The following is a 14263-nucleotide window of genomic DNA, read 5'->3' on the forward strand; positions in this document are numbered from 1 at the left end:
CCACAGGTGTTGGGGGCGGACCTGACCCCGCCCAGGGCACAGTGTGGCCCCATCCCATCTCGGTCTAGATTCACCCCGCTGAGCAGCGCGGTCCTCCATGGGGTGGCGCTCTCTGCCCAGACTCCCTCTCCTTAGCGGAATTCCCACTCCTGGTGTGTCTTCCTTCCCAAAGCAGGGCTTTTCTGATGGCTTGGTTTCCACCCCCGGGTGAAAGCGAGGCCCTAGCCTGGCATCCCAGGTCCCTCCTGAGCCGCCTGGGGAGCCTTTGCCGGCCTTGCTTCTGCCCTGCTCTCCGTGCAATTGCCCATCTTGCTCCCCGGATGATCTTCTAACCCCAATTCAAGTTCAATGTAATGAGCAGTTACCTGGTGTTGAGCACGGGGCTGCACTTTAAATAATAAAACTCCCAGGCTGTGGTTTGCTTCCCTAGGCTCCTGTGATTTCCTCTTTTTATTTGTTTATTTATTTATTTTTAGGGCTGCGTATGCGGCCTATGGAAGTTCCCAAGCTAGAGGTCAAATCAGAGCTGCAGCTGCTGGCCTGCACCACAGCCACGGCCACAGCACCGCCAGATCCGAGTCGCATCTGTGACCTACAGCACAGCTCAGGGCAACGCTGGATCCTTAACCCACTGAGCGAGGCCAGGGATCTCAGGGAGAGTATGTTGGATCCTTAACCCAATGAGCCACAAAGGGAATGCCTTCTTTTCTTTTCTTTTTTTTTAAAGTTTATTGGAGTATACTTCACTTACTACGTCATATTAATTTCAGGTGTACAACAAAGTGAATCAGTTATACATGTACATATAGTCATTCTTTTTCAGATTCTTTTCCCATGTAGGACATTACAGAATGTGGAATAGAGTTCCCTGTGCTGTACAGCAGGACCTTGTTGTTTTATCTACTTTATATACAGTAGTGTGTATCTGCTAATCCCAATCTCCTAATTTATCCCTCCCCTCCATGGTTTGTCCTTTGTTTGTTTTTGTTTGCTTGTTTGTTTTTTGTCTTTTTGCCTTTTCTAGGGCCGCTCCTGCGGCATATGGAGGTTCTCAGGCTAGGGGTCCAATTGGAGCTGTTGCCACTGGCCTACACCAGAGTCACAGCAACACCAGATCCGAGCTGCATCTGCAACCTACACCACAGCTCACGGCAACGCAGGATCCTTAACCCACTGAGCAAGGTCAGGGATCGAACCCGCAACCTCATGGTTCCTCGTCGGATTCGTTAACCACTGCTCCACAACGGGAACTCCAGTTTCCCCTTTGGTAACCATAAATTTGATTTTGAAATCTGTAAGTCTGTTTCTGTTTTATAAATAAGTTCTTTTGTATCATTTTTATTAGATTCCACCTGTAAGTGATCTCATATCGTATTTGTCTTTGTCTGATTTAGTTCACTTAGTGTGATAATGTCTAGGTCCATCCATGTTGCTGCAAATGGCTTTATTTCATTCTAGCTTTTACCGCTTTTAGCAGACATTTCCTCCACATCTACTAGGTGTCAGGAGGAGGGAGACCCAGGGACGTGAAGACCTCCGCTCTTCCCTCACATTCTGCTCTCTGCCTTCTGTTCATCTGTTCCCAAGTCTTCAGTACCCTGATACCTCTGAACTTTATTTCCTGCCCAGTTTTGTCTCCCAGAGCACAGACTGCTGACCTGGAAGCTGTGAGTCCCCCAGTTCAGTCCTGGGGAGGACACCTGAGAAGCTGTCCCTGCCCTCATGGAGCTGATAGATGGACAGCAGGTGACAGGAGAAGACTTGGAGAGGTTAAGTGTCTTGCTCCAGGTCACACAGCAGGGGACCAAGATTCACAGTCAGGTCTCTAGCCTTGTCTCCCAAGATCCCAGCATGCTTTGCATGGTGTCAGGAGATAGATGCGCTCTAGAGAGGAATGACCCTGAAACTTAAGAACCAGAGAGGAAAGAGAAATAAATGCAGAGTCCGGAGCACTGGGCTCTCATCCTGGCTCTGCCTCGACATTCCTGGCTCCCTGGGTAACTCATTTCCCTTCTCTGGGTCTCATCCTCGGTCTGTAAAATGACACTTTGGAATAAACACGTTCCAGGATCAAAGGCCCATAAGCCCTCAGCACCTGCCAGCCTTCCCTCTTTTTTTTTTTTTTTTTTAACTTTTTCTCTTTTGGTCTTTTGTCCTTTTAGGGCCACACCTGCGGCATGTGGAGGTTCCCAGGCTAGGGGTCTAATCGGAGCTGTTGCTGCCAGCCTACATCACAGCCACAGCAACGCGGGATCCAAGCTGCGTCTGCGACCTACACCACAGCTCACGGCAATGCTGGATACTTAACCCACTGAGTGAGGCCGGGAATCAAACCCGCATCCTCACGGATACTAGTTGGGTTCATTACCACTGAGCCGCAACAGGAACTCCCTGTCCTTCCCTCTTCTGTATGCCCACTCTCAGCATTTATTGTGGTTGCTGTTTTACTAATTTCTGACTTCTTTTGGCCTCCTTTGCACCCATCTCCATCACTCCCAAGTACATCATGAGCTCCTTAAAAGGATCAACTCAGTGTCACTCCTGTCTTTCCCTCCAGAACATAAAGCAAAGGGCCTGTTCAGTGAAGCAGATGTCTCTTGTAGGCGCTAGAGTCCTTGAAGGCTTGGGAGGAGGCCCAATGTATATGAGGCCCAGTTTCAGACTTTTCTAGAAGCATTAACATTCTCCAAATTCTAAGAGACCAAAGTCCTGTGATGGGGAAGTCTGGAAGGTAAGATCTAATTGCCAGTGGATAACTCAGAACCCATGGCGAGATGCGAGGTATGAATAAGTGACGCTAAGTATGTCCCAATTGGCATCTTTCCTCCCTTCTCCAGCTCTAAAATTGGGTGATTATGCCCATTGAGAAAGCTGTTAGCAACTCGTCCTTAGCCTGTGGGAAATGGGCAGCAAGTGAATTCAAGAGAGTGTGATAATTGACTAATGCCCGATGATACTGTCCACTGTCCACGTAGCCTCAGTGAGTCAATGGAACCACGTGACCCCTCAAGGGCCTTCCCACTTGAAGGTTTGTGATCCATGCCCATCTTTCTTTCTTTCTTTTTTTTTGTCTTTTTGCCTTTTCTAGGGCCTCACCTGCGGCATATGGATGTTCCCAGGCCAGGGGTCCACTCGGAGCTGTAGCTGCTGACCTACGTCACAGCCACAGCAACGTGGGGTCCGAGCCGCATCTGCGACCTACACCATAGCTCACAGCAACGATGGATCCTTAACCTGTTGAGTGCAGCCAGGGATCGAACCTGCAACCTCATGGTTCCTAGTCGGATCTGTTAACCACTGAGCCATGACGGGAACGCCCCATGCCCATCTTTCAATCTCTTTTTCTCTTGAGTAGGAGAAGGAAGAACTGAGAAGAGAGAGAAGATGCAGAAGCGGTTGGGGAGAGGATGCTCCTGCTGTGATTGGGTTCACGTGCAAAAATGAAAATCTGCTCGTGCAATGAGCGTGTGATGCCTGCCCCCGACCCCCACCCCTGCCGTCCGCCTTCGACTTCCCCGTTTCTATGGAGGCTGCGTGTGCTACCCTGGCTGAGCATCCTCCAGGGCACATGGACACCTGGGACCACACAGTTGCGAGGTAGGGGGGCAGGGAGGGGAATGTCCTACCTATGAATGGTCTCTGAGGATGGCACTACCGGGTAAAAGGCGGTCACTTATTTCTTTAATTTTTAAATTTTTAAAATTGAACTATAGGTGATTAACAGTGTCTTCATTTCAGGTGTACCGCACAGTGGTTCTTTTATATATATATATATATATTTATAATCTATTATTTTTAATATTCTTTTCCATCATGGTTATTACAGGATATTAACTATAGATCCCTGTGCTATATAGTAGGTCTTTGCTGTGTATCTATTTTATTATTATTATTATTATTGTGTCTTTTTAGGGCATTTCCTGGGCTAGGGGTAGAATCAGAGCTACCACTGCCAGCGTACACCACAACCATAGCAATGCCAGATCCGAGCTGCATCTGCGACCTATGCTGCAGCTTGCAGCAACACTGGATCCTTAACCCACTGAGCAAGGCCAGGGATCAAACCTGCATCCTCATGGACACTGTGTCCAGTTCTTAACCCTCTGAGCCACAACGTTAACTCCCAAAGTATCTCTCTTGAGGACACGCTGGTGGAAATTTAGTGACCGGCTTTTTTCCTGACTTGCTACTTTCAAAGGGCAGAGTGACCTCCCCATGGTTAGAATTAAGTGAAAGAAAGCATTTGATGGCAGTCACCTGGGTCCCCAGGTACTCTGAAAAGCTGTCCCCTCCCTCTGTCCTTAACTTGACCCTCCCGCTTTCAAATACAGGAGGGGCTGTTTTTTCCTAAGATATGCATGCTTAGGAGGCCAGGGTTGTTGGCTGGGGAGACAGTCAGAGTATTTAACCCCTGGCAGGACCTGAGGACTGTCTAATCAGAACTGAAGCAGGCTGCAGCTAGACAGGGTCCCCTGGGGATCCCTGCGGCTCCCTGAGGCTGGATGGTGGGTAGTCCTGGGGCAGGGGTGGGGGGCAGTGTTGCAGACTTGAGATATGTATATACATATATATTTCTTTTTGGCTACCCTGTGGCATATGGAGTTCCCAAGCCAGGGATCAGATCTGAGCTACAATTGTGACCTAAGCTACAGCTGTGGCAAAGCCAGATCCTTAACCCACTGTGCGGGGCCAGGGATGGGACCTATGTCCCAGCACTCCCAAGGTGCCCCTGATCCCATTGTGTCACAGCGGGAGCTCCTGGGCTCAGGACAGAAATGATTCCGCATTTGACAAACGGCCTGCCTCAACCCGTGCCTCCAGGCTCGTTATCACCCCTGTTTGTTGGTGAAAAGTGGTTAACCTCTGATTTCCTCCTACCAGCCACGTTGCCCAGGTCTGGGCCAAGCCCGACGGGATCAGAGAATTTGGCCGCTGACCAGGTCAGAATTCCAGCTGGAAACTTTCTCTGGCCCAGGGTGGGGTGCTGCCTCTCCTCCCTTTACCTTTTCACCCCCTGCCCTGCAGGTGACCCCAGGTTATGGGGCTGCCTATCTTCGCCCACAGCTGCAAGAGGAGCCCTTATCACCTGGCTGATTACACTTGACAAAGCACAAACACCCGTCCTGCTTGGCAGAGGGCAACGTGGGCTCTAATTGTTTTATGGGCTTTTCACACTCAGAGAAGAGGGCGACATGCCAGCCTCACGGATCTGGTTTCTGGGGCTTCCGTTCCACAATTGCCTCCTTGCCAACCCCTCCTGAGTCCCCAGAAGGCTTCAGAGTGATGGAGAGAAAACTTCCGGGAACCGGCCTTTCCATTGGTGGAGGGAGACAGGGGGCTCCCCCAGAGCCAGACAACGCCCCCTCCCCTCATCTTACTAGTCCTCCTGCCAGGCCCGATGACAGGTACTGGGACACACCCGAGCCCAGCCAAATCGGGGGACTCTGCAAAGTCCGCAGGGTAGGAAAAACCACTACCATCACCAACGTCACAGGAGACATCACAGCATCCCCTCCAAGGGCTGACATCTGTCATCTCCTGGTGCCGGCCCCAGCCCAGGAGTGGGTGGAACGGGGGTGGCAGGAAGAGACAAAGCTTATTATCCATGCTTCCCGGATGGGGACACTGAGGCAAAGGATGCCAAGGGACCTGCCCACGTGGCTCAGCCGAGCAGTGGGGCTGGGGTCTGAAAACTCAGATCTGAAAGGGTCCTCTGAGTCCCAAGGTGTCCTGTATGGTGTGAATCTCAGCTTCACCCTCTCTCTCTCTCTCCCCTCCTCTCCTCTTCCCTCTCCTTCTTATCTCTCTCTCTGTCTCTGTGTCTGTCTCTCTCTTTCTCTCTCTTCCTCCGTGTGTGACCCCTTTCTGGCCAGTGGCTGGGGTGGTGAGCACCTCTAAAGGCAAACCTTTCCCCCCTTCACTCTCCTCTGCTCTTTTATTATCTGCCTGTTTACATCATTAGCTTTTATCTTGTGTCACGTGTATCTTTGTACACTACCTTGAATCCTTCAGGGAACAGAACAAGGCAGGGCAGAGATAAATACATTTAATTTAAAGGTGCCAGGTTAGTTGAAAGCAAAGCTCACCTTTGCAGCTGAGAGAGGATCCCGTGGCTGGGTGGGTTTCCCGCCGCTTCCCATCCCTCCACTTCCCTCCCACCCTTAGAGGCTGGATGGAAAGATGCAGTGAATTCATGGATGGATATGGGAAACGGGAACCAGACCAGAGGTTTGCACACTGACCCATGGAGCCTTAGGTCTTCTGTGCCCAGCATCCCAGCCTGAACTCTTGGCTCCCAGCTTCCACTGGAGCTTTCTGCTCTTCCTGTTTTTTTTTTTTGTTGTTGTTGTCATTGTTTTTTTTAGGGCCACACCCAAGGCATATGGAAGTTCCCAGGCTAGGGATTGAATCAGAGCTGTAGCCGCTGGGCTGCACCACAGCCACAGCAACGCAGGATCCAAGCTGTGTCTGTGACCTACACTACAGCTCACGGCAACGCCAGATCCCTAGTTCACTGAGCAGAGCCAGGGATTGAACCCTCGTCCGCATGGATACTGGCTGGATTCGTTACCACTGAGCCATGATGGGAACTCCCACCCTGAATCTTTTTTTAAAGAAATGTAACTTATTGAAATAGAGTTGCTTTACAATGTTGTGTTACCTTCTGCTGTTCAGCAAAGTGATTCAGTTACACGTACATGCACATTCTTTTCCACTGTGGTTTATCACAGGATATTGAATATAGGTCCCTGTGCTATATAGTAGCACCTTGCCGTTTATCCACCCTATAGAGAATAGTTTGCATCTGCTAATCCCAAACTCCTAATCCATCTCTCTCCCATCCCCCGTCCCCCTTAGCAACGAGAAATCTGTTCTCTATGTCTTCGAGTCTGTTTCTGTTTTATAGTAAGTTCTTTTTCTGTCGTACTTTAGATTCCACATATATGTGATATCATATGGCGTTTGCTTTTCTCTGTCTGCTCTGCTCTGCTTGGTACAGTTGTCCCTGCGTCCATCCACGTTGCTGCGCATGCACCCCGTGTGTTGCTTGCCTTAGCTTAGTCCCCACTTCTGCTGTGGTTGCCGTTTTCACTCTTGCGTTTTGCTCTCTTGGATCTTTTATATATATGCTCAAACCTGATGTTTTGAAAAACCAACCTCCACTCAACCTTGACCCCACGCTTCTCTTCAGCTGCAACCCTGCCTCTCCCCTCTCCTTGGGTGCCACACCGCCCCCAAGGGTGGCCTGTACACCCATTTCCCCACCCTCCTCAGCCCAGGCTGCTCTGGGTTCCCCATCGCTCTCCACCCACCAAGCAGCTCTCACTGTGGTCGCCAGCGTTCTCCACGCTGCTAACTGCGTGGATAGTTTTGGGACCTCTCTCCTTCCTGAAACGCCTGGCTCCGTGGGCTTAATTGGTACACGAGTGTCCTGGCTCCCCTCCCACTTCTCTGGACACTTTCCCTCTGTCGTTTACCTGGCTCTAAGTGCCAATGTTCCCCAAAGCTCCCTCCCAACTGCTCTGTGCTTCTCCATCTACCGTCTTGTCCTCAGTTACCACCTGCATCCCATGCCTTCAAAATCTCTATCTGTAGCCCAGCCCTTTCTGCTGGCTTCTGGACCAACATAGAAACGGTCCCTCGTCAGCCCTATTTGGATGTCTCCACAAAATCCACATGTTCAGAACTGAATGCAAGATCTCTCTGTTCCCCCCTCCACGTCACCCCCAAATATCCAGTCCTGTGTCTTCTGTCTTTGAAATGTTTTCCTAAGCAAGATCATAGGTGTGATCGGTTGGGGGAGTCCTGGGGGAGCCTGCATGCCTTTTAGTCCTAGGGAGGGCAAAGACATGAATTAATTGTCAAAAACATGACAATGCTGTCAAAAATAAATTAAACAAGGCACAGAAGTTGTAAAAACACAAGTCAGCATTCTATTCACTCTGAGATGCTATGTTCATGAAAAATTTTTCATCCCCCCCAAAAAAAAATCCTGTGCTATGGTGAAGTCCGTGGATGATGACACTTGGTGACATGAGCAAACGCCATCACTGCGTTTGTGAAAATTCCGTGTCATCTCCCTGCCTCACTTCGAGCACACCAGCGGGGGCTCTGCTACTGACCTGCAGGAGAAGCTTGCCAGAGGTGGCCCATGAAAGCAAAACCCTGCCTGGCACATGCTGTTCCCACTGCCTGGAATACTTTTCTCTAATTCTTTCTCTTCCTCAGCCTCTCAACATTCCCTTCACGCCACTTAGTCTGACGCATCCTCTGGATCTCAAGTTAAATGTCACTTCCTCCAGGAAGCCTTCCCAGAATCTCTGAAGTGCCCCCAGGTCCCCTCTAACACGTCCCTCCTGGCTCTTGTGCTTGTTCTTCCAGACTCTAGAAAAAACGATAACTTACTAACTCTGTGGGGTTGTCGGTGGCCAGTTCCGCATCACTGTCGCCCCCTCACTGCTGAGTGAAGGCTGGGAGCGGCCATTTCCCAGCATCCCCTTCTCAGGGTGGTTCCAGGTTAGAAGTGGCCAATGAGGCACTCTCAGAAGATAGGATTCATGGAAGAGAAAGAGAGTCGTTGTTCTTTAGAGGCACTGCACCTGCATAGGTGTGCAGACATGAGGCTGGAAGCCGTGTCCAGGTGGGCTTCTTGAGAGGCACCTCCCTTAGGGATTCAGGCTGAGCTGGCTCATGGGAGCTTCCCAGTGGCCTCGGGGTGAGCTGTTGAAAACCATCTCATTGCAGGTGGCTTCCTGTCCCCCAGCGTTGTGCAAGCCCTCGATTTCCTACCCTAAATCCTTCGTACTTGAAATACACAGAATGGCTTCTGTTTTCTTGATAGATTCCTCACTGATACATGAATCAGGTGTGTGGAGTGTAAATATCTATCATCATTCCCCCCCCAAACCATAAGCCCCACGTGATCAGAGCCACCACGACATCCATCTACATGGAAATGGAATCCCTATTGTTCCATTTAACAGATTGGAAGACTGAGCCCCAGGGTAGGTCACAAGGCAATGGCAGAGCCACCAGCAACCCCGTTTCTGAGTGCATTCTTCCTTCGCCACCAAGGCACTAGAAATGGAAGGACCAATTTAAAGCAGCGTTTGAGTGATGATCTCAGATGGTACCTTTCTCCCCTCAATCAAAATGCTAGTCACACTGAAACCAAACCACAGGCTTCTCACTAATACAATTGAGTTATTATCACCACTTTCCAGTTGACAAAATTATTTCTTATCTCTGTGTTTTACAGGTATAAGCAATAAAAATTATCGTCAAGGGCATTATTACAATTTTTAACTACGAATGGAATTATGACGCTTGATGGAATATGGGCAACAAAACGCACTCCCCCCAACAGGCAGGACCTTTTGATTTATTATCTCTGGGCTTTACAGTTACCATGGCAATAAAATTCATAGGTACCAGGATTATTACCATTCTCAACAACGAATGGAATTATTGTTTTTGTTTGTAGTTTTAAGCCTTAGAAGAAAATGTAATCCCATCAATGGCGCTGAACAGTTTAATGTCCTTAAACGTTACCGTGAAGGATCAATATCCTAACAGAACTCCTCTAAACCTGTCGTTGTCCCTTCTCCTTCAGCCATGGGGTCTTTTCGTTTCTCTTTTTCATGAGAGCCAAATTTGTGAAGGGAGCATTCGTTACACAGGCATTCAGTCAATAGACTCCTTTCTAGGCTTGGAGACTTCTAGGATTCTAGGATGAATAAGATCACCAAGCTTGGTAGTTAAGGAGCTGGCTTTGAGGTCATCTGGACATGAGTTTGTTTTTTTGGTTTTTTGGGTTTTTTTTTGCTGTTGTTTCTTTTTTCTTTTTTTCTTTTTATGGCTGCACCTGCGACATGCAGCAGTTCCCAGGCTAAGGATCGATTTGGAGCTGCAATTGCTGGCCTGCACCACAGCCAGAGCAACGCCAGATCCATCCGAGCCACATCCGCAGCCTATACCGGACCTTGCAGCAATGTCAGATGCTTAACCCGCTGAGCAGGGCCAGAGATTGAACCTGTGTCCTCACAGACACTATGTCAGGTTCTTCACCTGCTGAGCCGCAAAGGGAACTCCTGGGCAGGACTTTGTATCCCACTTCCAGTGGGTAGCCCTGGGCAAGTGTCCTAACTGCCTGAGGTTTCCATTTCCTTATTCCAGCACAATCCCCTGGCAAACCCCTACAACTCTCCCCTCAAATTCTGCCCCCCAAAGCCAAGAAGAAAACCACTCTCCCCTCTCAACTTTGGAGTGTGGATCAAGGGGTCTTTGCCGTGTGGGAAAGATGCTCAGTGAAGGATGGTAGTTGCTGTGTTTGTGGTTGTTTCTGTCCAGCCTTTTCTCTCAAAGGATGTGCATTCTAATCAGGGGGAGGGGTGCCCCTCTGCAGGTGTGCCAGGCGCTATGCAGAGAGCCATCTAACCCAGCCAGGAGACACTGCGGAGGTGGGGGGGCTTCCTGCTGGAGGTGACCCCTAAGTCAAGTCCCAAGGAGTGGGTGGCCTGGACACTCGGGGAGACGAGGAGATCAAAGGGCCGTGGGCTTCCCCGTGGGCAAAATGACCCCCACCAGGCCACGCCGTGACTTTGAGCAACTCCCTAAACTTCTTCCTTCTCAACGTGTGAACATCCATTACCAAAGATACCCGCAGGCTGTCTTTGGAGGAAAGAAAGCATTATCATATTAACTAATTACATGAATTAAAATAAATTAATGAAATAAATGGCTTAATGAGATTAGTGCATGCGTTGTTTAATGATGCGTTACCGCTAATGATAATAATAATGGATTCTGCACTTGGGACAGGTGACAAGTCTGTCAGCGAGCAGTGCGATTTGAAGCCACAAAGGAGCCACCTAGGTAGGGAGGACAGAGGACCCATGGTCAGAAAGTGGCCAGGGGGCTTGTCTTCCTCTGTCCCTCAGGCCACTTCTCAGAGGCACCTGTGCGGGGGTGGGGGCGTCAGTGATGCTGGAATTAGGTCATGTTCACGTTCACACCTGGGACCCCCGCCAGAGTGGAGCCTGAGGCAGAGGCTGATGACGGCCTTGCTGTCCATCTCGGTAAACCCACTCACTTGGCCTTTGCAGTCGAGGTGCTGCCACGTGGCCGGAATGCACACACTGGGCACTGTCCTTCCGTGGCTGCATCTCCCACCTTTATCAGAGGGACCACAGGGCCTTGTATTGGCTTCCTTCCCATCTTGTGTTTATTTCCCTGGGTCCCCCCCTCCTCCTTCCCGGATCACATTTCCAAATGAACCCTCCACACACAAACCTTGGCTGGATCCCGGGCATGGACACTGAGTCCCAGAAGTGGCCCTGGAAAGCAGGGTCCTGGATGACTGTCGCCTGCACAGGATGACTGTCCCCAGTATTTCTCAAAGATGTTGGTTTGCTCTCCTTCCATCCTGACACTACCCCCCATCCCCGTATGTCCCTTACTGCCTCAGTGAAGGATGGATTCGCCCATTTCACATAATAAACCCAACTAGCCTTCCTGCCTCCCTACGTCTTCTGGCCCCTTTCTCAGCACTACGCCAAAGCAGGTCCAGCCCCTCCACCTCATCTGTTAGAGTGAGAACACCATCGTGTTTGACCTTCAAGGAGCCATCTCAGCAGAGTTAGGGTGAGTCCAAGTATCTGTACCAGACACTGAATGCCAGGCTGCAGGTGGGTTCCACCCCCCCATGTTAATGACTTCTTCCCTATCCATTTTTATTTTATTTTATATTATTTTTTTTTTTAGGGCCACACCTGTGGCATATGGAAGTTGCCAGGCTAGGAGCCAAGTCAGAGCTGCAGCTGCCGGCCTGCACCACAGCCACAGCAACTTGGGATCCGAGCTGCATTTGTGGTCTACACAGCAGCTCACGGCAATGCCAGATCCTTAACCCCCTGAGCGAGGCCAGGGATCGAACCTGCATCTTCATGGATACTAGTTGGGTTCGTAAGCTGCTGAGCCACAGTAGGAGCTCCCCTACTCATTTTTATATCTCACTGGTGAAACTCCACCAGGATTGGCTTCTTAGCTGGGTCTTGAAACTCCTTCAGTGTGAAAATTGCCTCTACCCGGGGCAGCAGCGATACTCTCCTGCTTGGGCTGGGATTGTCATCAATCGGCCGCAAGTGAAGGTCGGAGCTCGTGTGTTGCTGCTGAGTTCCTGGGATTATTGATTGTTCACAGATATGAACCTGAGGGGGAGTTTCTAGGGCCATTTCTGGTACCCACTGTTTTCACGTGGGTTTCCCGCAAGGTTTATGTATGGATGGGTAGTTTATCTGGGAAAGTGATTCAGGAAGGAGGCCTGAGGATGGATGGAAATAGAAACAGGACAGAAAGGAACCGATACTAGGAGCTGTTACCCTTTTGGCCAAAGTACCTTCTAAGAGGTTTCAGAACCATCTGCCCAAGGAAAGTAAGCGTCCCTCCACCAAGAGTTGCCCTGTGGGTGCTCGCTTTCATTTCTCATGTCAGTGGGTGAAGAGTGGGTGTCCCCAGGCATCTGGGGACAGGAAGTGAGAAATGCACATGGGGCCTGAGGTGGGGCAGCGTCAGGGTGCATGTTCATGAAACTCGGGGAACTTTATGCCCCCCTCCCAACAGCGGCTGGAGTAAGAGATGAGGCCGAGAAGATCGGAAATGGTGCCCAAGGAGCAGCCAGTTGGTAAAGCACTTGGCAAAGTGCCTGGCAGACAGTTAGAGCTTGAGTTAAAAGGCAGTTACAACTTTCCCTCCCTGGTAGCTTGCAGTCACTAAATGACGGATGAATGAAAAGGAAGAAGAAGCTGGCTTTGGAAAGTGGGCCTTGTGCGTATTTAAATGGCATAGCTCTTATTTAAAGGTCTCTGTCCACCTTCAGCAAAGATGCCTGCGCTGGACCAATAGGACCTGAAACTACCATTTTTTTTTTTTTTTTTGAACTGCACCTTCGGCATATGGAGGTTCCCAGGCTAGGGGTTCAATCAGAGCTACAGCTGTCGGCCTACGCCAGAGACACAGCAATGCGGGATCCGAGCCACGTCTGCAACCTACACCACAGCTCACAGCAACGCCGGATCGTTAACCCACTGAGCAAGGGCAGGGATCGAACCCGCAACCTCAAGGTTCCTAGTTGGATTTGTTTCCGCTGTGCCATGACAGGAACTCCGAAGTTACTGTTCTTGAGAAGAGGTTTTGGCCTGTGGCCTCGGAGGACTTCACAGTGATGGGGAACAACAGCTAAGGGGACAGTCCCCAGAGAAGCAACCTGAATGAAATCACGTGGCCCGGGGCAGTCACCCTAGTGGTTCCACCCAAGGGCTTGAGACTCCGTGGCCAATGATTTGAGCCCAGTTTTCCTTGCTCCTTCTGCCCAGATTCTGACCCACTTGGCAACAGAGCCCAGATAATGATTCTTCCTCCAGGAAGAGGTAACTTTTCCTTTTTTTTTTCCCCTCTGGGTGCACCCTCAGCATACCAAAGGTCCCTAACCAGAGATAGAACCTGTGTCACAGCGGTGATGATGCCAGATCCTTAACCCCCTGAGCCACCAGGGAACTCTGAGGTTATTTTTCTTTCTTTCTTTTTTTTCTTCTCTTTTTAGGGTCACACCTGTGACATCTGGAGTTTCAGGCTAGGGGTTGAATTGCAGCTACAGCTGCAGGCCTACACCACAGTCACGGCAACACCAGATCCAAGCCTAGTCTGTGACCTACACCACGGCTCACGGCAACACTGGATCCTTAACCCACTGAGCGAGGCCAGGGATCGAACCCGCATCCTCATAGATCATAGTTGGGTTCATTTCAGCTGGGCCCAAAGGGAACTGCAAGATTATTTTTCTTATTTGTGGCCCTCTTCCCTTCCCTTCCCTTCCCTGGAGTAATGATTGCAAAAGTCTCTGGAGTTTGCCTCCGGCAGGGAGAGGCCATGCCCGTGACCCCGTTCTGTCCCCCCAGCCAGCCAGAAGCCTTAAGGTTGGAGCGAGTTGGGGCAACTTGAAAGAGCACAAGACAAGCAGGCAGGCTGGAGTCCTGGAGCCCAGGACAAGGGATGTAAAAAAATTGGGAGACGTCAGCCAAGGTCGAGAAAGGCCCCCCAGCGGCTTACCAGGTGTGAGCCGGAGAGACAGACTGGCTGATACTGTGACCTTGAAGGAGTGGCCTAACCTCTCTGAGCCCCAGTCACGGCACTGGGAACCAGAGTCTGTGTTGGCACCTTGGCGGGGCGGGGTGGGGGGGTGGGGGTGCTCCAAAGACCAGAGGAG

General features: G+C 50.4%; 1 protein-coding gene across 1 annotated transcript in view; it reads left to right on the plus strand.

Moving 5' to 3' along the window:
• LOC146403145 (uncharacterized) overlaps window positions 1-7925 on the plus strand; it is a 92421-nt gene extending 84496 nt beyond the window's left edge. The window contains exons 4-5 of the mRNA XM_084957813.1: window positions 3356-3597; window positions 4882-7925. Coding sequence (XP_084813939.1) covers window positions 3356-3444 — 89 coding nt within the window. The 3' untranslated portion in view covers window positions 3445-3597; window positions 4882-7925. The remainder of the gene's footprint in view (window positions 1-3355; window positions 3598-4881) is intronic.
• The last annotated feature ends 6338 nt before the right edge of the window (window positions 7926-14263 follow it).

Source organism: Sus scrofa, chromosome 5 (genome assembly GCF_054392235.1).
Source record: "Sus scrofa isolate SSC_HxYL_T2T_F1_AM1 chromosome 5, Sscrofa_HxYL_maternal_Yorkshire_Landrace_v2.0, whole genome shotgun sequence".
Taxonomy (NCBI): Eukaryota; Metazoa; Chordata; class Mammalia; order Artiodactyla; family Suidae; genus Sus; species Sus scrofa.